The sequence below is a fragment of the Leptidea sinapis genome, chromosome 35 (assembly GCF_905404315.1).
Source record: "Leptidea sinapis chromosome 35, ilLepSina1.1, whole genome shotgun sequence".
Classification (NCBI taxonomy): domain Eukaryota; kingdom Metazoa; phylum Arthropoda; class Insecta; order Lepidoptera; family Pieridae; genus Leptidea; species Leptidea sinapis.
The window spans coordinates 5,222,730-5,246,762 of record NC_066299.1 but is presented as its reverse complement, the minus strand read 5'-3'; the positions used below and the strand labels follow the sequence as shown (position 1 = coordinate 5,246,762).

Sequence of the window (24,033 nt, the reverse complement as noted above, 5' to 3'; positions counted from 1 at the left end):
ATCCCAGTTATAGTCCTGGTTCATTTTCTTTTTATTGAGCTCTTTAACAATATCTTTCATAGAGAGTTTCGACGGTCTGGCAACCCTATCGTCCACAGGGTTGTTGATTCTGTCAATTAAACAAATAATTAATAGTCTATACAAAAAAATGCTATGAAGCAACTTGAAAAGTGACTCGACATAAATAAGTAGACAACATGAGACTCTTTTAAACCTAATATCTAATTATGCACAACCAGACTCGACCGCATACATTTCATTTTGCGATGGAACTATCCTATTAATATTATAAATGTGAAAGTTTGTATGTCTGGATGTATGTTTGTACTTCTTTAACGCAAAAACTACTGAATGGACTTTGATGAAACTTTACAATAATATAGATTACACACCAGAATAACACATAGGCTATTATTTATAAAACTATCGCATGAATTATACTTTATATGGCGAAACAACGTTTGCCGGGTCAGCTAGTATTTCATATTCTGGAATAAAGCAACGTATTCCATTATTAATACAATTAGCCAGTGAAACATTACTAAAGTACTTTATTGCAAAGGCAATTAGGCAAATTAGGCAATTGCAGGTCGAGTATGAGTTTGAAGGCCGAGCCGTAGACGAAGACTTCACTAAATACGAGGCAATTGCCATTTCCCGCCGAGGCATATACAGTGCTTTTCTCAAAATAATGCAGGGAAATAAAACAAACTTTTTATATATTTAATAAATTAAAACTAGGTAAATTTCCATAATTTTTCAAGTTTCTGCCGTTTTTAACATGAACTGTTCATTTTAGCATGGAATAATTACCCATAATGTTTTTGGCTTTTTGATGGCTTTTTAGTTTTAGAAATCTCATTAAAATACGCCAAAAATACTGTATCGGAGAAAATGTTCACTTTTTTCTCGTTTTTCCAACTCATTAAATTTTAATATATTTTTCTTTTGACTTCGCTGGAAGCGGGTTTTCCATTGCCAATTTGGCTTCTTATCTGGTGGAGTACAATCAATCTCCACTTCACTCCCTGAACCGATGAAACTCATTTTAATTATTATTAAATTTATATTTATTAAGTAGGTATGTAAATAACAAATCAAGACGAATTTTCAGCTTTGCCGCCAATTTCTTTTTTATCATCTCAATGACAAAAGAGATCCGATCAAAGAGTATTTAATAACCCCAGCACGCCGTTTCATACAACATTACAGGTGCGTTGTAATGTTCCAAATTCAAAAAACGCTCCTGCCATGGATTTGTTTTTCTTTGTCCGAAAATACGACTTCGCGTGTTCTTTCTTCGAAGATAATGACAATGTTTCCAAGCATGTTTGAGAAAAGATTATTTATTCCTTTATAATCGTTGCGCATTGATTGCTGTCATTGAGTGACATTCTCTACAACGACGTGACGTTCGTCATAAATATCGATTTTACATCTATATTGTCACCCTCACAACATTATGACGACCCATATAGCCGAATGGTTAGTGCCCTGACTACTAAACTAGAGACTAAAAGTGTGTCAATATTATATAAATAACGTCAATGTCAACTGTCGTTACAAACAAAAGTGATGGCGAATGGATTTTTATTCAAAAACATTTCTTACACCCGTTCAAAAATTGCCATAGTAGAATTGTAATAGAAGGTAAAGGACCAATAAATTCAGTTTCTCCGTAAAGTTTTAAAATAAAAGCTTTGATTAACTTGCTGTACAAGCCCTGGGTAAAGTGACTGATAAAAATGGAATTTAGTGTAGCAAATTCTGCAATTTGTACCTGTCGATATTCATGATTGGGGCTGGTTCCTCTACTTGAGACAGCAATGACTGTTTTGCTTTTTTCAAATTTGCTGTTAGCGGCAACCACTCCTCGCCTGTCGTATATAGATAAAAATACAAACTTATTCATCGGTTAAGTGTAAATTGTCTTTACGCACAGAAACATAACATTAATTGGTAAGTAATAACTCAATAACTTCCCAAAAATCTAATATATATTGTATACTCTGAAAGGAAGAGAGGGTGGAGATGTCTATACTCCTCTTTGATATTATTTCCATAGAGTATATAAAAATTCCTAGAATAAAATAATTTTAATGGGTTTAAAAGGAATAAAAATATTTAATTTATGTAATTGATCCCAGAAGCGAGTAACAAATTATTTAGAATAAAAATATGTCAAGCAGTTAATAATTAATTAAAATAGGCCAGTCTTTACAAATCAAGTAGAATGAACATACCTTTATTCAGATGTTTCTGGCCATATTTAGTACCTTCAGTTATTTCTTCACGAAGCTCGTAAGCAACTAACAGCATTGTCACTCTGAAATTACATAATGTTATAGAAGTAAATACATTAAATATGCACTGACGGACCCATAAAGGGCATGTAAGTCAGTAAAATAAACCGGTCAAGTGATAGTCCTGAGTCGCATACAAAGGGTTCCGTATCATCAACCTAAACTATAATATAATATACTTTAATTAAACAAACATGCTCTTTTTAATCTACATGGCAGCCATCTTGGTTTTACTTTTATGTTACCGTAGCAATTAAAGCACACATTCTGTCAAAAAGATGTCTACCTATAGCGGTTTATGTGATTAGGCCCTCTTACTGATAGGTGTAAGGACGAATGGACAGTGGAACCTTACGGCCGTTCTCAATATACTATTTTTTTTAATGAAAATAAGGGACGAGACGAGCAGGACGTCCAGTTTATGGTAATTGATATGCCCTTCCCATTACAATGCAGTGCCGCTCAGGGTTCTTATTTCTTACTATCTGCAGATAGAGATAAATTACTATCTTCTACTGTCAGTAATTAGCTGTCAATAATCTGAAGCTGTCCCAATATACCCGATAAGTCATTCTTATCGCCTTATATTCGGACGCGTGAATTGCAATTTCCATACAAACTTCTATCGCTGGTAAGCTATACGTCCTCCCATTGACAGACAGCGTGTACGAAGAAGGTGAGTTACAGTCGATAAGTTTATTGAGACAGAAAAATCAACGATAATTTCGATTTTTATCTCAAGTAGGCCACAACCGGAGATAGGCTGAATATTGGGAACAGCCGTTAGTGCTAGACAGTCACAACATTCCTGTTTTCTTTACCACTCTGTTCTCTATAACTGGGAGTTTCAAGAGACCATAGGCGTTGGTGATCACTTACCATAATGTCGAACGTTTGTCCTATAACTTATTCCATAAAAAACTTATATGTGAAATGATAACCACAATAAAATGATAAATAGATAGAATATCATCAGGTCATGCCTCCTATTGAACATCGTACATCGTAGAGATAAAGGTACACAATTCTAAGAGTTACCTGTGAATAATGCTGGGGAGCATTATGGCCTTATACCACAATACTCCTGGGTACTCGTAGTGATTACAAAACTCCGGAACGAATATCTCCTTGAATTTGTTAATTTTATCATCACCCTGAGCATTGGATATCAGTCTCTGTTGCTTGTCTGTTAATCCTGTAAGTGTCGCTGCTCTGGGCTGAAGACAGTTCATGCGACTACTGATGTTTCTCACCTGAAAAATATCATTCAAAATGGAACAGTTTAGCAAAAGTGTTCTTTATGTAACTAATAATAATGTTGAAAATATTTATATGGAATCTATATGAAGGCACCTTCCGAGATACAATGTAATATAATTTATTTTTAATTTTTCTGCGTGAATATAACCGCCTATATTCAACCCCAACTGCTAGCCTTTTGTTGTAGGAATAGTATATATATTATCGGTAATTTGTTATTTTTAAAATGATATCCCTCACTTCTGGGATTAATTAAATTAAATTTATAACCAAAATTTATGACGATGCGGAACTCGAACCCGCGACCACTAGGGTTTTTTGAGAGCGCTCTTCCACTGAGCCAACCGATCGGTCATACCGATACCTCAGTTCCAAAGAGTAACAATTCAGAAAAAGACTCACAAACAAAATTAAAAAAACAACTCTACTTGTTACTGTTTGAAACGTGACTATCCTAGACTTATGAAGAAATATTGAAGGTAACATCAAGTATGAATGAATTCAGTATTCATTTATCAACTTCTTTCTCTGTGGTTATAGTGGTCATCGTTTATGGAACAATTTCACATACCTTACTTAAACTTACTGAATTTCAAACTTGCTACACTATGGAATTGAGGTATCAATACAACATTTATTACAATTTGTAATTTTAAAGTGAAACTCTCACTTCTGGGATTAATTTTGATGCCAAATTTAATTTGTACAAAATTTATTTTACACACTGTAATCGCTTGTATTATGTGGAGATGTACAATCCCTAATTTTACTCAGCCTTGAATAAAATACCTAACTAAAAACAATGCACAATTCCTTACCTCAAGCATTGGTTGATCTCTTGGTCCTTGTATATCTAAATTATATTTGGTACTATAATAGTCCGCATACGAGCCCATAGAAGATAAATCAAACGGAGAATCTGGTGTCATATATTCTAAGACATTTGAGACAATATACCTAAAAATAAACACTTTTCTTTTATTTTTTATAAATAACTAATATTTTAAATAAATGAACGTACCTATTGTTAACTATAATTAGCAATATTGTTATAATTATTATGTTATTAATAACTCGTATATTAGTACTAACAGAATTATTAATATCGTATGGTGCAAATGGTGGCCGCATATAGACTATAATATAGTGATCTCTTCCAGGCAACCATTTTATTTAAATCAAATATAACAATTGTATAAATTGGTCAAATGGTTTTTGGGTTTATCCATGAAAACTAAAATACATTTATCCAAAAAACCAAATCTTTCCACTATATACTATTAGTATACATGTAACACATACCATGATTCAAAACTCTTCGTTTAAGCATATTTGAATAAAGTTTCTTTGATATTGACATATTATAAAGGTACATTATGCAAACACATTAGGGCTTAGAAGTAAGATCGTGTATTAAAATCACAATGGTCTAGTTGCCTCTTCACTAAATTAAATGGTTAAAAAATATATAAAAATAAGAGTACTGACACACTCTTACACAGATTTTCTTTCCCCAAACTAGGCATGACAGTTTACATGAAAAAAAATGGCTTAAACAGTCACCATTATTGAAAACATTCACGATAGAAAAAAATCATAATATTATCCCATAATAAGAGAAGATCATTACATTTTGTTATTTTTTAAGTAATAACCCTCACTTCTGGGATTATTTATGAATGTACAATGTACTATATTCACGCCTCAAAAGGGCTACTGGTAACCCAAGCTATTTAGAGATAACGGATCAGCCTAGCTATCCAACGTGAAAATGCTGCCAGTATTCTTGGGACACTTCCCCGTATTGATAGTTTTAATTTAATGTAATCATAGTTCTGTAAATTTAGTAATGTTTGTTTTTTTTGTCATGGTTGTCTTGCCTATAGTACAGGCTGTACTATAGGCAAGACAACGATATATTTAATACAATATAGGTACATACTTAAACATCTATGAGTCGGAAATAAACATTCATATTCATCATATAAATGATTGCGGCTACCGGGATTCGAACCCGGGACCTTTAGCTCAGTAGGCTGAGTCACTAACGCAGTGGCTATAGTGGATCAATATTTGTTACCTGTCTGGGAAGCTAGTTGCCCGGTACCAAGGTGTTACAACTGAATGTTTGTACGTCTTCTGGTCCACTTTTAAGGATTTTCTTTCCTGAAAGATGGTTATATTATGAATGTTAATGTCGTAGTCATTAACTATTAAAAGTAGCCAGTGTATTCAACGGGTATCTCTCCATGCAATGTCAGTATTCAATTGCGATTATCATTTTACGTATCCGTTTCACAGTGTACTCTTAATTTTAGCCAAACTTCAATACTCCAAATAGTATTTTTTTTTTAATTTCTTACTGTGCATCACTGTAAATAGTATTTTTTTTTTCAATGATGAGACTAGCAAGACGTTTTCCTTAAGTGGTACACTCTGTGAATTACAAAGCAGGCAGGTCATCATTCATCACTCGTAAGTTTGAGACAGGATGTTAAGTATCTTTAGCCCAGTAATTTCACCAGGTATGTCGCCCTTGAAATCGAAATACAATAATGTTTGCACAATACTGTTTCACGGCAGAAAAAGGCTATGGCATCCTGTATATCTTAGATCATTTATACGTATAGATAGACTGTGACAGCTGTATTAACGTTGTGGTTGACAGATAACCTGTATTTTGAGCAATGGACGCACACTAACACAAAGTGACATACAAATCGCGAGTGTAAGACGTAGCTGGTTACGCACACTACAGATCTAGACGTATAATTAATTATCTGAGGGTATAATGTGTATTGATGGAAAATAGTTGCCACACATATAACATAAAGTGGTCAATCTATCAAGTAAGGATATCATCCTCACCATCTGGATGTGTGGCGGTCCTCCACAGCGCGGTTTTCAAGGAGCTTTCTTCCACGTACTACAAAGCTATGGAATGAGCGGTGTTTCCGGGACGATACGACATGGGTACATTCAAAAAAAGCGCGTACACCTTCCTTAAAGGCCGGCAACGCTCTTGTGATTCCTCTGGTGTTGCAAGAGAATGTGGGCGGCGGTGATCACTTAACACCAGGTGACCCGTACGCTCGTTTGACCTCCTATTCCATAAAAAAAAATCTATAACAGCAATATTGTACAACAATATATTCACAGAACCCTTTATTCTTTTATTATCTGACGAACTATAACGACACATCACGTACTCTGGATACTTGAATTGCTGACAATTTTTGCTAATCTAAACTACTAATCAAAAACGGGTCTTAAAGTTTGAACCACGATCATTCATCTAGAATCTAGATAAACATCTATTAATATTTGTTTTTTTTTTTATTATTTTGTAAATACAAAAAAAAATACAAGGGTTCTTGGACCTACTTGAAGAAGTCAGATAAGCATTATGTTTAACACTAAGACGAATGAATAAATTGAATAGAATACAATATGTACGATTTTTTTTTACATTTTCAGTACAGTTAAAGTTTTTTGTATCTTTTTTTTTTATGGAATAGGAGGACAAACGAGCGAACGGGTCACCTGTTGTTAAGTGATCACCGCCGCCCACAATCTCTTGCAACACCAGAGGAATCACAGGAGCGTTGCCGGCCTTTAAGGAAGTTGTACGCGCTTTTTTTGAAGGTGTGATTGCGTTGTACCCATGTCGTATCGTCCCGGAAACACCGCACAAGGAAGTTCATTCCACAGCTTTATAGTACGTGGTAGAAAGCTCCTTGTAAACCGCACTGTGGAGGACCGCCACACATCCAGATGGTGAGGGTGATATCCTAACTTGTGGCGTGTCGTGGGAAGGTGGGATTCGGCGGCAGGAATCAGATTAAACAGCTCTTCGGAACACTCCCCGTGATAAATGCGGTAAAAGACACACAATGAAGCGACGACTCTACGCAACGCCAAGTGATCCAGCCGTTCACAGAAGACTGGGTCCCCGACAATTCGAGCTGCTCTGCGTTGCACCCGGCCAAATGGATCGAGCTGATACTGGGGTGCGCCAGACCAGAGATGACAGCAATACTCCATGTGCGGCCGGACCTGCGCTTTGTAGAGCGCTTGAATGTGGGCCGGCTTGAAGTATTGTCGTGCTCTATTAATGACGCCCACTTTCTTTGAAGCCAATTTGGCTTTGCCCTCCAGATGACCACGAAATTTTCAATTGCTCGAGATTTCGAGACCCAGTATTCCGATACTAGTTTTACTCAATAGGAAACGTACATTCAATATCAGTTTAAAGTTTTTTATATATCTGTAATAGTTAGGCAATAATCGCTTAACTTCACGATTACACTCTGTATATCAGCTATTTTTGAAAGCCCTTACGATGAATCGACCTGGATAAACCGCCTTAGGTAGTACATTCTGCAGTAAGGTTGGACTTAGCAGAAATTGCTTTCTTTTTAATGAACTAAATGAATGATACGCACGCTGTATTAAATTCTTCAGCATCACTTTATACTTACAGTGTCAGAGGGCACATAAATAGGTTGTATTTCTTTATAATCCATAGCTCCCCAGTTGATTTCATAGGAAATATGATCACTAGTGACTATGGGAACCACGTACAAGCCATTGGTGGTTCCGTCATATACAAGAAACTGTTTAGCTATTTCCAACACTTGGTCGAAAACGAAAAAATGGTACCTGGAACAATAAAACAAACTCCTTATCCTCCAACTTTGACGAATTTATAATAAGTATTAAATTTTTAACCAAAATTTATGAACGATGCGGGACTCGAAGCCGCGACCTCTTCGCGAACGCTCTTACCAACTGAGTCAACCATTCGACTCCCGCATCGTTCATAAATTTTGATTACATATTTAATTTGGATAATTAATCCCAGAAGTGAGGTATATCACCTTAAAAATAAGTAATTGTTTTGAATTCATAAAATCATAATATGTAATAGTTATTTTATGCAACTGTTGTGTAATAACGTTTATTAAAACGCGTATGTGGGTTTATCACATGAGTGTTTTAATACCTAACTATCAACAATTGCATACAATACTTTATCTACACCCATAATATGAATACTCTATAAAAGATTCTGAAACAGCTTACTGCCAACATTAAAAAACCAGTCCTAGTAGCCATAATATCATCAAAAAGAGTGTTGTAATGAAAAAGGATGATGTAATGTTGTACTGAATTTCATTACAACACTCGTTTGGATGGTGTAATGGTTATTAGGAAATTGGGTGTGTTAATGTTGGCAATAAGCTAACTGTTTTACAATCTTTAATAGAGGATTTAAAGCATGGGTGTAGATAAATAGTTAATTATGCAACTGTTGTGTAATAAGAGGTATTAAAACACGAATGTGTGATTATAGTATCACATGAGTGTTTTAATACCTAATTATCAACAGTTATTTACAAGACTTTATCTACACCCAGAATATGAATCCTCTAAATGATTCTGAAACAGTTAGCTTACTGCTAACATTAAAACACCAGTAGTAACCTAATATGATTCATTACTGATTATATACAAATAAACTAAGTATTAATGAAACAATTATTTATTTTAGTAGTAATTTACATTTTGTGTAGTTCAATAATTAAAATTCACTCGAATATAATGTTCTTTTGCAGCTGCAAAATGAATCGCTCATTTTTTGTAAACAAAATAATAAAAATATCGAAGAAAAATGGCGGGGATTCGAATAACCTTTTTTTTTACGGCGCGCGACGTTTTGGTTGTGTGGAACGCGCGTAAACGAAAATGTTCTTTTTTTGAAATTCATACAGATACCACGCATCGAGCAATAAGAATGTGGCTGTCTGTTGAAACTCTTTGCGCATGAAGGGATCGAAAAAAAACATAGGAGTGTTGTTATGAAATTCAGTACAACATTAAAACACTCGTTTGGATGATGTAATGGTTATTAGAACATTGGGTGTTTTAATGTTGGCAATAAGCTAACTGTTTCAGAATCTTTAATAGAGGATTTAAAGCATGGTTGTAGATAAACATATTTTACAACATCTGTTGGGTCCAACTTTATAATATTATTATTATAATATATGACAATTAATAACGTATGCAAGGTAATTCAATACTTTCAGCCATTGCAGACAGAATAAAATATATATGAGGTATAACATCATGAATGTACACACTGTTATCACATACGGTGCAGTGAATCCCAAGAACTTTCGTATTATTTCTGACAATAAAAAAAAAAGAAAATGAAAAACAATTATAAAATCATTCAAAATGAGTCAAAAAATAATTATTATTACAAAAACAAATGCGCAAAAAGTAAATTACGTAGTTAATTAAAAATACGTTAGTAGTGGAGGTATTGGGGTCGCAGAAACTCGCGATGCAAGGTACGCCAAACTTCTTCATCCTCAAATATATATATTATAATAACCCCTATGTTTAATATTATAATTTTACATATTATGTCTTGTACGTTTTGTCAGTCAATTCTGTTATGGTCGTGGGTAGTTTATTATACAATCTAACAGAATTTCCCAAAAATGCCTTATTTTGCCTTATCTTGACGACCGCATAGCCGAATGGTTTGTGACCCTTACTACTAAGCTAGAGGTCCCGGGTTCGAATCCCGGTAGGTGGAATCATTTATATGATGAATATGGATGTTTGTTTCCGAGTCATGGATGTTTATATGTATTTATGTAAGTTTAAGTAAGTATATTGTATTAAATATATCATTGTCTTGTACCCATAGTACAGGCCATGCCTAGTTTGGGGCAAGATAATTTGTGTAAAAGTGTGTAAAAAAAATAAAAAATTGCCTTAGTGGTTCTAAAACTGGGTATGGCAATTTTATGTTTATGTCTAGTGTAAAAGTTGCAGTTCACACATTTTAACATATTATGCATATTTTACCTAGTATAGTTTCATAATTATTACTCACCGTTTAATTATTCTGAACAGCTCCGAACTTAGCGTGATGACCGCATAATTCATTTTCAAAGATGTATTCACTTCTCCGACAGTCAGAAACATTGAAAACTGACATAGGTTCGGCAACGGATTTATAGTCAACAGCCCGTAGCCATGCCCACTTCCAAGTAGTTCATACAACGCCGCCTCTCGCGATTCTTGCGGCTTGGGAAATGCGACGTCCAATTTGATGATATGCAAATAAAACTTTTTTGATTCGAATGACGGGATACTCTGCAGATACTTTGAATACTGAAAAAAAAATGCACTATTTGTAATAAGCGTCAGGGGCGTAGCTACCGCCGCATCAAACGACCGACGTGCGGTTTTGCTGCTTGCCGCTTGGAAACAGTGACAGTTGTCAGTTGACAGTGAACAGATAATTATGATGAATAAATATTTCATTTAATTTTATACCAACATTTTTTATCTTATAAGGGCCCCCAAGCATATTTTTATACGGGGCCCCGCCAAGGCACGCTACGCCATAGATAGGCGTACTAATATTACATTTTTTTACATCGTTTGTTTGTTTGTTTCCGAGTCATGGATGTTTAAATGTATTTATGTATGTTTAAGTAAGTAGGTATATTGTATTAAATATATCATTGTCTTGTAAACCATAACACAGGCTATATATGCTTAACTTGGGGCAAGATAATTTGTGTAAAAAGTGTGTCAATATTATTATTATAGGTATTAATAATACAAGCTACTCATCCCGGCTTTGCACAGACAGATTGATAAACTTCATTAATAGCGCTCCTAATTTGGGTGTAAACCATTTTCAGTTTTAAAGTTTTAAAGCGCCCCACTGTTTAATATTATTTAATTTGGAGTTAAGTGGTTTAGTTAAATATTATGCGTGGTTATTTTCTACGATAGGACCTTGTTCTAGATGAATAAAACAAAATAAATTATTATTATTACATAAATAGAATTATGTATATGCTTAGTTACTACACGACAGAAGACAAATCTTCATCAAGCGACAATACGAAATAAAACTACTTTCAGTTCCCTTTACAATATTTGTATGGTGCCCTGATTGATCTTGCTGCCTTAAGCGACTCGAACCAACTTTGACCGAATGAGCATTACAAAGCCGAGCGTGACTGCCCGGCGTCATTCAATATCCACGAAATAATTTGCTAAGCGCGAAGAAGTTTGTTTACACTTCAAACAGGCTTGATATGTCATATTAGGACCACTGGAAAGTTCTTGCAAGTTTCAGAATTCAACTGTTATATTTTTCAGTAAGACAAAGTAAACTCAATAAAAGTTTTATCAGTAGTGTATTTGACATACGTTTCAATAATATTGTACTCTACTATTTTTTATGGGCTCATCCTTCAAAAGGAATGAATTGTGATGCTTACAGCGAATGAACGGGGGAACTACCGACCAAGCGAATGTATTTGATCGAAGATTTTTTTATTTACCAGTGGGAGGCTCCCTTGCACAGGATGCCGGCTAGATTATGGGCACCACAACGGCGCCTATTTCTGCCGTGAAGCATTAATTTGTAAGCATTACTGTGTTTCGGTCTGAAGGACGCCGTAGCTAGTGAAATTACTGGGCAAATGAGACTTAACATCTTATGTCTCAAGGTGACGAGCGCAGTTGTTATGCCGCTCTGAATTTTTGAGTTTAAATAAAACACTTTTAAAGGATTAAAACGCGTGAAATTGTAACGGTTTTACATGAGATATTTGCGTAAAAGTTACATTTTTATTTGAGTTAACCCGACGTTTCAAGACCTTTCCAGATCTCGTTTTCAGGGGGACTGCATGTAACTTTTACTCAAACACCTAATGTAAAACCGTTACAATTACACGCGTTTTAATCCTTTAAAAGTGTTTTATTTAAATGTGCAACACTCGCGTTAATCTATTTTTGAGTTTTTTAACAATCTTGAGCAGCGCAGCATTGTAGGGGGCAGGGCGTATCAATAACCATCAGTTGAACGTCCTGCTCGTGTCATCCCGTATTGGAATAAAAAGAAGACGCTATGATTATAACTCATAATAATGACTGACACAAAGGACTCTAACTCTCTGACTCTAACATAAATTGTCATACAAATCGCGAGTGTAAGACGTAGCTCTTATCGCTGGTCTAACAGCAATAGACTCTATCTTCACGTATAAATTATCTAAGTTTATAATATAAAGAGAAACGGAATGAAATCCCCACAAAATAAAATGTCTAAGTACTTACAATTTTTTTATGCTTCCTAACTCGGGCTTTTGTGCCTGGGTAGGGCGCATTTTTATTCAGTTTCACATCATCCTCCTCCGGCCAGTTGGGGAAACAATCTTTTATATTCAAACTATCGTAATCTACTTTTCTGAAAGTGAAAGAAATCAATTTACTTACAATTTTAATGTTTTTGGGATCTTAAGATTTAAGAAAAAATATTACTGAATTCAAGAAAAATTGCGATTTGAATTCATTCAATTCAAGAGGAAAAATGCCTATAATAAGTTAGCTAGAGTTAAAAACTTTACAATATAATACCAAATACTAAGGCTCAAATTCAAGAAATATATTAAAGCTTCTTTGATAAAGAAAGCTTCCTATAGTATAGTAGATTATATAGAGGATTCATAGTTATGGATTAAATTTAAAAAGATTTCTAAGATTGTTTAATATTATATTAAGAAGGCTAAGTTGTTATATGATTTAAAAGATAGGCTGGGAGTTTCTTATCAGTTGTGTCAAACCCCCTTTACGAACTGATGTAGTTTCATGACGTTTGCCAAGTGTAGTTGACAATATGTTATGTTATTGTCACTCCCTATGGTAAATTAATATATTTTTATTGTATTCTATTCACCACTTTAATCTTAAGAAAAACTCTCGCAGTCCCATTTTTTTATGGAATAGGAGGACAAACGAGCGTACGGGTCGCCTGGTGTTAAGTGATCACCGCCGCCCACATTCTCTTGCAACACCAGAGGAATCACAAGAGCGTTGCCGGCCTTTAAGGAAGGTGTTCGCGCTATTTTTGAAGGTACCCATGTCGTATCGTCCCGGAAACACCGCACAAGGAAGTTCATTCCACAGCGTTGTAGTACGAGGACGAAAGCACCTTGAAAACCGCACTGTGGAGGACCGCCACACATCCAGATGGTGGGGATGATATCCTAACTTGTGGCGTACGCTCGTTTGTCCTCCTATTCCATAAAAAAAACTGCACTCCTTGAAGTAATCCCCATTAAAATCCGTTCATTAGTTTAGGAGTCCATCGCAGACAAACAACGTGACACCTAATTTATATTAAGATTATAAACAAACAGATTAGTACTGTTTACACAGTTTGTCTACAGGATCGAGCGAGTCTCATACAATTTTACAATTGTTTTACTTTATATTACACTGTAAGTACAAGTAACAAACCCATATTCCTTGGGCAACATCGTTTGCTCATCTAATTCGCCGATTTGGTGCAACAGGACACAAGCTTTTAGCGCGGCCGATCTTCTAGCAGTCTTCTTATTTACAAAAGGATCACTCTGGAAAACAACTACTGTAAATAAATTGAATAAAATTCTTTTTCAATAACATTAACTTTACGTACTGTGGTGTGTACGAGTGATAACTTTTTACATTAATTTTTTATTACGAATACTATGTACGTACCCTGATTGGTGTTTTAATAGGACAAGCCAAAGGCATAAAGATGGTTATGATATGTTTGTTCTTTTCATAATCCGTCTCTAGAACCCACATCGGCGCGATAGTGGTAAATTGATCGTGTGGCAACACTGAGCAATACCGACACAGTAAACTAATTGCTGCTGATGAAAAGAGACGATCTGTAAATAAAAATTATACTGAAGTAATTATGTATGGGCAAATAATATAAGATACACAATATACCGCTACATAAACATGTATATAGTATAGGTACATCTTACTAGCTGACCCGACAGACGTTGTTCTGTCAATAAACGGTTCGAGAGATATGGTAAATGCGTGGGTGGGATCGTGACACGACAAACTATATATGTAAACCTTCCTTGAGCTTCAACGAATCTATTACAAAAGATCCATTGAGATCGGTCGAATAGTTTAGGAGTTATTAGGGAACATACAAACATACATTCTCTTTTATATATATAGATTAAAAAGCACCTTCATTGACCCATATTGATTATATAAACATATAAAATATACAAATGATCTAAGTTTTCTTTAGTGTTAATTCCGCCAATATTTGTTTTTAAAACAATTCGACACGTGTTTCGCCTCTACACGAGGCATCCTCAGGACGTGTTGTCTCGCCAAAATCTGGCACAAGACATGTAAATAAAAATTTTGGCGGAATTAACACTAAAGAAAACTTAAATCATTGGTATAATTACGGATTTCCGCAAAGTAACGCCTAATTCAATAAATTTTATATAAAATATAGTTTAATATATAAACGAAAAGCAAGTAGAGCACAGTCAATCACGATGTTCGTCAGAACCCGAATGAACAAAACAATATGGTAACCAGACATATCTGTCACTACGACCAAGATTTTTTATCATTATTTACGTATTTCTTTTGTAGACGAGCCAAATATTTAGAGCTTCTATCTTATGGCCAGTGTCAAAGCAAATTTTGCACAATAAATTTACATTTTAAATATTGGATGTATTTTATGCTTATGCTGTATATATATCTGTCGTTTTTTGTTTTTTTTTTTAAGAATTGTTAAAAATTGCTTGTGTGGTAAAGGTTACTATAACATAATTGACTTTCTTAATGATACCACAGATTGGAAATGGAGCGACTGTCCTGGTGCTAAAAATAATAAATTTTATTGTACGATATTACTTTGTAACCATATTTATAAAAAAAAAGAAGCCCGCCGAGTCTCGTCAGTTTCTTATTAGGTGTGAGGTATACTTTTTGAACAGTTGGTAGTGGTTGACTTTCAATAAGTAATATTATATTCTATTTTGAATAAAAATATTTGAATTTGAATAAGTGATAACCGCCGCCCATACTCTTACAACAACAGAGGGATAAAAAAAGCAAGACCGCGCTTCTACGCGAATATATTAGCTTTTTGAAGGTACTCTAGTCGTATCGATCTGAAAACAACGCGCTGCGGAGGCACTCGACGCGTACATAATATTTTGATGTATTTTTTATTATATAATAATAATAAAAAGCCTTTATTCACACCAAATACAGCAGAATAAAAATACAGACATCCGCAAAACTGCATAGCAGTTTGTTGGCAGAGAAACAGCAACTAAAGTTATACAGATATTACAATTACCACCGGCTATCCTTTCAGTTTCTTAGCAAATGAGCTAGAATGTTCCTTTTATGCTCACTTTCGGTATTGGCTCATTTCTGATATGCCTAGGCATACTGTTTAACAGTTTAGAAACCTTCTAGCTCTTTCTCCATAATAATTCTGCGTTCTACTATACATATACTAACTTCCATTATGCGGATTAATGTAAGGCGGTATCTCGTCCTCTTCATACAATGAAGTCTTAATATCCTCTGCAGTAGGCGCAATACGTTCCAAAGATTTGCCTACCAACAGCTAAAAATAGAATAAACAATAAAATACTCTTATAATGTTATTGAAGATATTTTTTTGTTATGCCACAAAAGGGAACGCCTACCATTCACTAGATAATTATTATTACTCCATTTTTTAATTCTAATGGTGTGCAATTTTTGCTGGATCTATTATATCCTTTATCAATTCCTATCTGCCAAAGAGCTCATATTGGACTTTGAGAAGTTTCATAAATTCTGATGTGAATTCATATTGTCCTTCCAGATGCTGGCTGCTAATAAGTGTTAAGCGAAATGCATTCGCTTAAGATGTGACATGGTGATTGATCTTTTCTGCGAAACCTAGGAACTAATTAAGCCTTATGGAGCAAAATATAGCCTTATATAATGCCTTATCTATATATATATATACTAGCTGACCCAGCCAACGTTGTATTGCCGATATTAAAATCGCGATACAAAAGTAACTGTTCGTCATAGATGGGTGAAAATTTGAAGTTGTATGTATTTTTTAATGCTGACTCATAATCAAAAAAATTAAAAAAAAAAATGTCAAAAAAATCGTGTGGACCAAAACTTAACATTTAGGGGGATGAAAAATAGATGTCCGATTCTAAGACCTACCCAATATGCACTCAAAATTTCATGACAATCGGTCAAGCCGTTTCGGATGAGTTCAATGTTTAACACCATGACACGAGAATTTTATATATTAGATATTTATTTATTTATTTACCATAGCAAGTGAAAATAACATAACATAATGCAACAAGACTTGGTTAACGTCATCAAGCTACATCAGTGCGTAAAGGGGCTTTCGACAAGAGGAAAAGAACTGATAAGAAACTCGCATATCCAAATGGGTATGGGTACTCTCATTTCGGTAATTAGTCTCTTTCATTGGGTCAGGGTTAGCAGATTATTCCAATCAGCCGACTGCCACAAACTCAAAACCTTCTTGGGATGTTTACAGACAAAAACTTGTTTTGTTCAAACTTTGTACTTTTGAAGATTTTTGTCAGTCGGCTATCTCTGTACATTCCAGGATTTTATAAGTGACCGTTGTGATCAGACAGCCTTTGTACTCAGGGCTATCTATTACCCCGATCTGCATTAGTATTTTATCTAGATCATTTTATTCATAACTCTGAAATTCTTGTGAAAAAGTAATTTACTTTTCCACAATTGATGGACCGTTGTGAATTGAAGACTGAATTAACCCACAACAAGTAGGTTACAAAGACAAAAATGTAAATATATTTTACAAATATATATTTTAAGCCATTACTTTCTCATATTATATTAAATCAACTATCTAACTCGAATGATGTATCCACTTCTACATCACTTAGATAGTTATGTAGGCTCTGAGTGACAGATTTAATATAGTTCATGATAGCCACGGAGATGAGTTATTAACATCTAGATCACATTCGTGGCAAAGCGTTGAGTAATTAAGGCCACTACTCCGTTTTTAATACTATATTATATAAGATCGAGTGATGCCGTCATATCCCCAGCCTCGTTGATACACTGTTCATATGTAATGATACTTAGCTACAGCTTGTTAGATATACATCTACCCATAACAGACAATATCATCTAAGTCAGAATGCATAACAGAACCACTTAAACAGGTATTCATAAATGTCATCAAATCTTTACATTTGATATACTTTAGTTTTTTGTTTATTGCTATAAATTTGTACTATTTCTTACCTGACGCAATTTACTTTCAATTTCAATAAATGTTTGGTATTTACTCATAAATTTTGATCGTATCTCCGGATCGTTCAATACTAATAATACATATGACGCGTCTTTGCTTCTACCGCGACCTAAAACAAAAACAAGAAACATTAACATAGAATTAGTAAAATTAAAGCAGCAGTTGTGACACCAATTAATCATCAGTAGAGGATACAAATGAGTTGAGTTTTCTTTAGTGTTAATACCGCCAATATTTGTCTTCAAACAATTCGACACGTGTTTCGCCTCTACACGAGACATCCTCAGGACGTGTTGTCTCGCCAATATCTGGCTCGAGACTCGGTTCAGTTCAATTCAGTCTCGTGCCAAAAGTGACAAATATTGGCGGAATTAACACTAAAGAAAACTCAAATCATTTGTATAATTATGGATTTCTGCAAAGTAACGCCTACTTCAATTTTTTTTTTAATTTATCAGTACAGGATTTAAATTGATATTAGCAGGTTGCAGTACTTTACATTGCTCGATTCCGTAGCCACTATTGCAAGAAAAAATAAGCCCTTATAGCCTCAATTCGTTGTGCCATCGTTTAAGTTTCAATATTGCATATTCAGAAACAAAACAGGTTTCAATAAGTGGAAAGTAGATCTAGTATTACGATACTCGAGTCATAGAAAAAGAAAGAAAAAACGACGTAAACAGTTCGGGGGGAAGACGAAATGATGGCCGTGGCAGGAAAAACATGGCGCAGAAAAGTTATATAACAGAGAATGAAATGGAAAAGGTTTGCAAATATTCAGCCGAATCTTAGATATGAGTTTAAAATGTAATAAATTATTAATATTTGGGCAAATATATTAGCGGAGCTTATATTTTAATTTTTCCCAGGTAAATAGAAACTTATATGACACTTTACTTTACCTTTACTTTGTATATAAGATCTATACTCTGTTGGCAAATCGTATCTAACCACAAGCAGGCATTGTGGTATATCAACCCCTTCCTCCAATATCCGAGTTGATATCAAGCAATTTAACTCTCTGGAATAAATTAACATATTATACATACACTGTAATGTGTAATCTATATATATAAAAACTAGCTGACCCGGCAAACGTTGTTTTGCCATATAAAGTATAATTCACGCGATAGTTTTATAAGTAATAAAATATTGCCTATATTATAGCCTGTACATCATTTTGTTCTATTGTCAATAGTTTTTGCAGCGCACGCAAAAATAGGTTTTCGATTTTACACCTTGTGTTACAAAATCGCAATTTTATTACGGATCTCTAATTTTGAAAAAAAAAACATAGCCTTCCTCGATAAATGGACTACCCAACACTGAAAGAATCATTCAAATCGGACCAGTAGTACCAGAGATTAGCGCGTTCAAACAAACAAACAAACAAACAAACACTGCAGCTTTATAATATTAGTATAGATGAATTGCAGTTCGTTAGTCTCGCTAAAACTCGAGAACGGCTGGACCGATTTGGCAAATTTTGGTCTTGAATTATTCGTGGAACTCCAGAGAAGATTTAAAAGGTGAATAAAAATATGCTCGGAATTACATAAAAACAACAATATTGTTTTTCCTTTGATGTGTCCCGCGTCGTTCAGAAATGAAATTGAAAGAATAGTTTAAAATGAATAACGAATTAAAATCTTTATATCTTTCTGTCTTTCTCAGGAGGTATAACAAACATAATTTTAGCTACCTATAGTTGGTAGATTTTATGTACGATTTAATATTTGTTAGGTCTGAGAATCGGTCGTCATCTATTTTTTATACCCAAAAATTTTTAATTCTTGATTTTTTCTTTTTACTATATATGGCAATACAACGTTTGCTGGGTCACCTAGTCTCAAATAAAATTGATACAACTAAGCTGAGCGAGGAACAGACAAACTTGTTATACCTACTACGCGGTTGGGTCGAGAGTTAGTAAGTCTTTTGTTGGGTGATGTATATGCTACTACAATATGATCCCAGATAATGTACAAAACAAAAGTGTTACGAAATTTAAAAGAATTGTTAAAAAAAAATTGTGTGGGAAAGGTTACTATAGTATGTACGATTTTCTTAATAACCACAGACTGGGAGTGAAAGGAACACCCTCAGGCTCTTTAATTATAAATGTTTATTGTACCTACAATACCATATTGTAATCCATAGTTTTATATACAAAAAAAACTATGTGACTTGCTCATCTCTACGCTTAAAAATTCAAAATTCAAATATTTTTATTCAAAATCACTTATTGAACGTCAAAAACTACCACCCATTCAAAAAGGACTGCCTCAGACCTGAGAAGAATGGGCGCAAGAAACTTAGTGTTTTGTATATATTTTTATATACAAAAAAAAGCCCACCGAGTTTCTCGAAGCGATCGAGCAAAATCTTTAGATGACACTTGATTCTCTTTCGCTTCATCCGTATATGAGAACAGAGAAAATTATGTCACTCCCTAAATAAAACAAATTAATTTTAATTGAAAACGGAAATCTTAAATTTAATACAATAAGTCATAATCGAAGTTGTTGCGTATATTAAATTATCGGTCCAAGACCTCAGCATGTAGAATTCAAATGTTCTACAGAGAATTGCGAATAAATAATGAAAATAAAAACACTATATAAATTTAAATGAAAATTTAAATAATTGTCACCCATTTCTGAATCGTTCCAGAGCCATATGGCTTTGCTTTTTTGTATAATGCTGTTCCCTGGTGTTATTATATGGATTGATATTGAATCCTACTATGAAGTCGTGTTGGAGAAATGCAAACTCTTCGGGATTCGTTTCTTTAGCAGCTTTTAAGATATTGTATATAATCTTCGCAGTGAATCTCTCCTGAGTGAATATTATACATGACAACGGTTTCCTGGCATGGTTTACTTCAAGCGATGCTGGAAATTAAGAAATTTTCATAAACAAAAACAAAACTTGAGATAGGCTTGCATTCAAATACGCACTTACCTATTGTTATGCAAAAATATTTTTTTGACACACATATAAAAACACATGAAGAAAAAATAGAGAGAATGCATCATCATCATCAGCCAGAAGACATCCACTGCTGGACAATGGCCTCCCCCAAGATTTCCTCGACGATCGGTCCTGGGCTGCCCTCATCCAACATACTCCGGCGATCTTGACCAGATCGTCGGCCCATCTTATTGGGGGCCTACCAAAACCGAGCCATTCCGAGGACTTAACTGTCCGTCGAACTATGTGCCCTGCCCACTGCCACTTCAGTTTCGCAATCGTTTGAACTATGTCGGTTACTTTGGTTCTCCTACGGGTCTCCTCATTTCTGATTCGATCTCGGAGGGAAACTTCGAGCATAGCCCTCTCCATTGCCCTTTGAGCGACCATGACGACGACGTTTTCTCATAAGGCACATAGTTAGCGACCATACGAGAATGCATACAACTATCGAATTAAAACACACAGAAAATGTCCAGCGTCAGAGACGAGGAGGAAAATAAATGACAGGGGACACAAAAGAAATCACATGTGACTCCGTATAATAGATAAGAACAACGCCCTCGTTGGACGGACAGTTCCACACGCGAAAATCTTGAAGACATCATGTGAATGGCTTCTGAAACCGGTCGCAGATTTAAATGAAAAATAAAACTTTTTAATTTAAACAATAAGCAAAAACTTAAAGGAGTTGACGCTCCTGTGATTGCTCTAGTGTTTCAAAAGGGTGATCACTTACCCATACGTGACTCGTAAACCCCTTTTTTCCTTCTATTCCACAAAACTTCTCAGAGGTGGACAGTAATCATGATGATAGGGAAAGAAACTCATGACATGACATGAACAAAATCAAATTACATTGATATTATCATATTGAGGAACAATGTTGAATGTGGTGTAATAGCCTTTGAATAACATGACTTATTTTGTGAGACAGACGAACAGAATGCTTTTTGGATCTGCACTAACTGAGTACATCCGAGTAAATATAGGTTGAATCTTCTGACCAAAGATCGAAACATATTAAAGTTAGATACTTTACATTAGCCTAAAACAGATCAGTAAAAGGCAGGCCTTGGATTTATGGCGGGATTTGGCGAAGGGCTTTCGTCAAACCTTGATTAGTCTAGAAATTCCGCGAAGGGGCTACAATCGATGTATGACCAATTTGTTTATATGCAGCCTGTATATCGGTATTTTCCCAACTGAATTTTCAAATCTAAGCCTGGGTTAAATCATATTAGCTGTTATAGTGTACCAGTGGGAGGCTACTTTGCACAGGATGCTAGTTAATGGGTACCACAACGGCGCCTATTTCTGCCGTGAAGCAGTAATGTGTAAGCATTACTGTGTTTCGGTCTGAAGTGCGCCGTAGCTAGTGAAATTACTGGGCAAATGAGACTTAACATCTTATGTCTCAAGGTGACGAGCGCAGTTGTAGTGCCGCTCAGAATTTTTGGGCGTATCAATTACCATCAGCTGAATGTCCTGCTCGTCTCGTCCCCTTATTAACATAATAGAATAGTAACAGTAACGCTGACTTTAACATAGAACTGCAGAATGTGTTCAATGAATCATATTATATGAAAGAAATTATCAAATATTTATTTGAAACTTTTGACAGGTCGTTATTTAACATTAACGGTTACGGTTAACAATTAACAAACGTCATCTCAAAATTGACAAATGAAAACTCACTTTTTGCTTAGCCGGAATTTAAACATGTTTGTTATTGCTTAAAGTTACCTAGCATAAGTTTACAAGTTTCTTCAACTAACATATCATCTAAAACAAACCTGTAGATTTTTCATAGACATTTGGATCGTATTGCTTAAGGATGTTTATCAGATTCAATATTTTTTCAGAGGAATGTCTTATTATTTTCGCGTATCCTTGGTGATTGCTCATTGAGTCCGCCAAAATGCCAGCAGCCCTATGAACATAAAGGATTTATGAAGAATTCTTTGTTTCTAACATTATTAAAATATTTTGATTATTATTATCGAGTTATCTGCTGAATAAATTACAGTGAACAAATCTGTCTGCCAGTGCTCTGAGTGCTCAGAGCATTGGCACGGAACGCCAGAGGTCGTGGGTTCGAGTCCCGCATTGTTCATAAAATTTTGTTTTTCAATTTTTATTTGTGTATTAATCCTAGAAGTGAGGATTATCACTTTAAAAAAACATAACAAATTGTTAACTTTTTAAGGAATTCGTGTTTAAAGTTTAATCAATATTAGTGTATTCCATACATGTGGGTTGGGCTAGTAAGTCATGATTTCATTTAAAGAGGGATAGTAGGGCTGCCATTTTTTGTCAGTCCTTTAATCACGAAACGAATGAATCGTGACCTGTTTTGTGTTCTTAACTCAATTTCGACATGATTGTGGGTTTGGAACGTTTTTCTGGAATTACGTCCAATTAAGATGTGATCCAAGGGGATCTACAAAACAATGTGTAAAATTTAAATTTGATTTACTTACTCTGTGCAGTGAATAAGATAAGCGTGTTAAATTTAAACACAATTCACTTACTCTGTACAGTGATATAAGCATGTTTAATTTTAAATATAATTCACTTACTCGGTACAGCGAGTGATATAAGCATGTAAATTTTAAATATAATTCACTTACTCGGTACAGCGAGTGATATAAGCATGTAAATTTTAAATATAATTCACTTACTGTGTACAGTGAGTGATATAGGTATGTTAAATTTAAATATAATTCACTTACTCGGTACAGTGAGTGACATAAGAATGTAAAATTTAAATATAATTCACTTACTCTGTACAGTGAGTGACATAAGAATGTAAAATTTAAATATAATTCACTTATTCTGTACAGTGAGTTGTACAAGCATGTTAGATTTAAATATAATTCACTTACTTTGTACAGTGAGTGATATAGGCATGTTAAATTTAAATATAATTCACTTACTGTGTACAGTGAGTGATATAGGCATGTTAAATTTAAATATAATTCACTTACTCGGTACAGCGAGTGATGTAGGCATGTTAAATTTAAATATAATTCACTTACTCGGTACAGCGAGTGATAGAGGCATGTTAAATTTAAATATGATTCACTTACTCTGTACAGTGAGTGATATAAGCATGTAAATTTTAAATATAATTAATTCACTTACTATGTACAGTGAGTAATATAAGCACGTAAAATTTAAATTCACTTGCTCTGTACAGTAAGTTTTTAAATATGATTCACTTACTCTGTAGAGTGAGTGATATTAGCATATAAAATTTAAATATAATTCACTTACTCTGTACAATGA

The 24,033-nt window shown here is 34.5% G+C and overlaps 1 protein-coding gene across 1 annotated transcript in view; it reads right to left on the bottom strand.

Annotated features, from left to right (window-relative positions):
• Positions 1-23,538, bottom strand: part of LOC126975339 (endoribonuclease Dicer-like) — a 66,162-nt gene extending 42,624 nt beyond the window's left edge. Inside the window, exons 1-17 of the mRNA XM_050823185.1 lie at positions 23,529-23,538; positions 22,539-22,675; positions 20,423-20,663; positions 18,672-18,790; positions 17,760-17,878; positions 15,954-16,062; positions 14,151-14,326; positions 13,908-14,023; positions 12,726-12,855; positions 10,477-10,757; positions 8,045-8,225; positions 5,644-5,729; positions 4,382-4,520; positions 3,342-3,556; positions 2,244-2,326; positions 1,781-1,877; positions 1-109 (exon numbers count right to left, since the gene is read on the bottom strand). Coding sequence (XP_050679142.1) covers positions 1-109; positions 1,781-1,877; positions 2,244-2,326; positions 3,342-3,556; positions 4,382-4,520; positions 5,644-5,729; positions 8,045-8,225; positions 10,477-10,757; positions 12,726-12,855; positions 13,908-14,023; positions 14,151-14,326; positions 15,954-16,062; positions 17,760-17,878; positions 18,672-18,790; positions 20,423-20,663; positions 22,539-22,650 — 2,313 coding nt within the window. The 5' untranslated portion in view covers positions 22,651-22,675; positions 23,529-23,538. The remainder of the gene's footprint in view (positions 110-1,780; positions 1,878-2,243; positions 2,327-3,341; positions 3,557-4,381; positions 4,521-5,643; positions 5,730-8,044; positions 8,226-10,476; positions 10,758-12,725; positions 12,856-13,907; positions 14,024-14,150; positions 14,327-15,953; positions 16,063-17,759; positions 17,879-18,671; positions 18,791-20,422; positions 20,664-22,538; positions 22,676-23,528) is intronic.
• Positions 23,539-24,033: the final 495 nt, after the last annotated feature.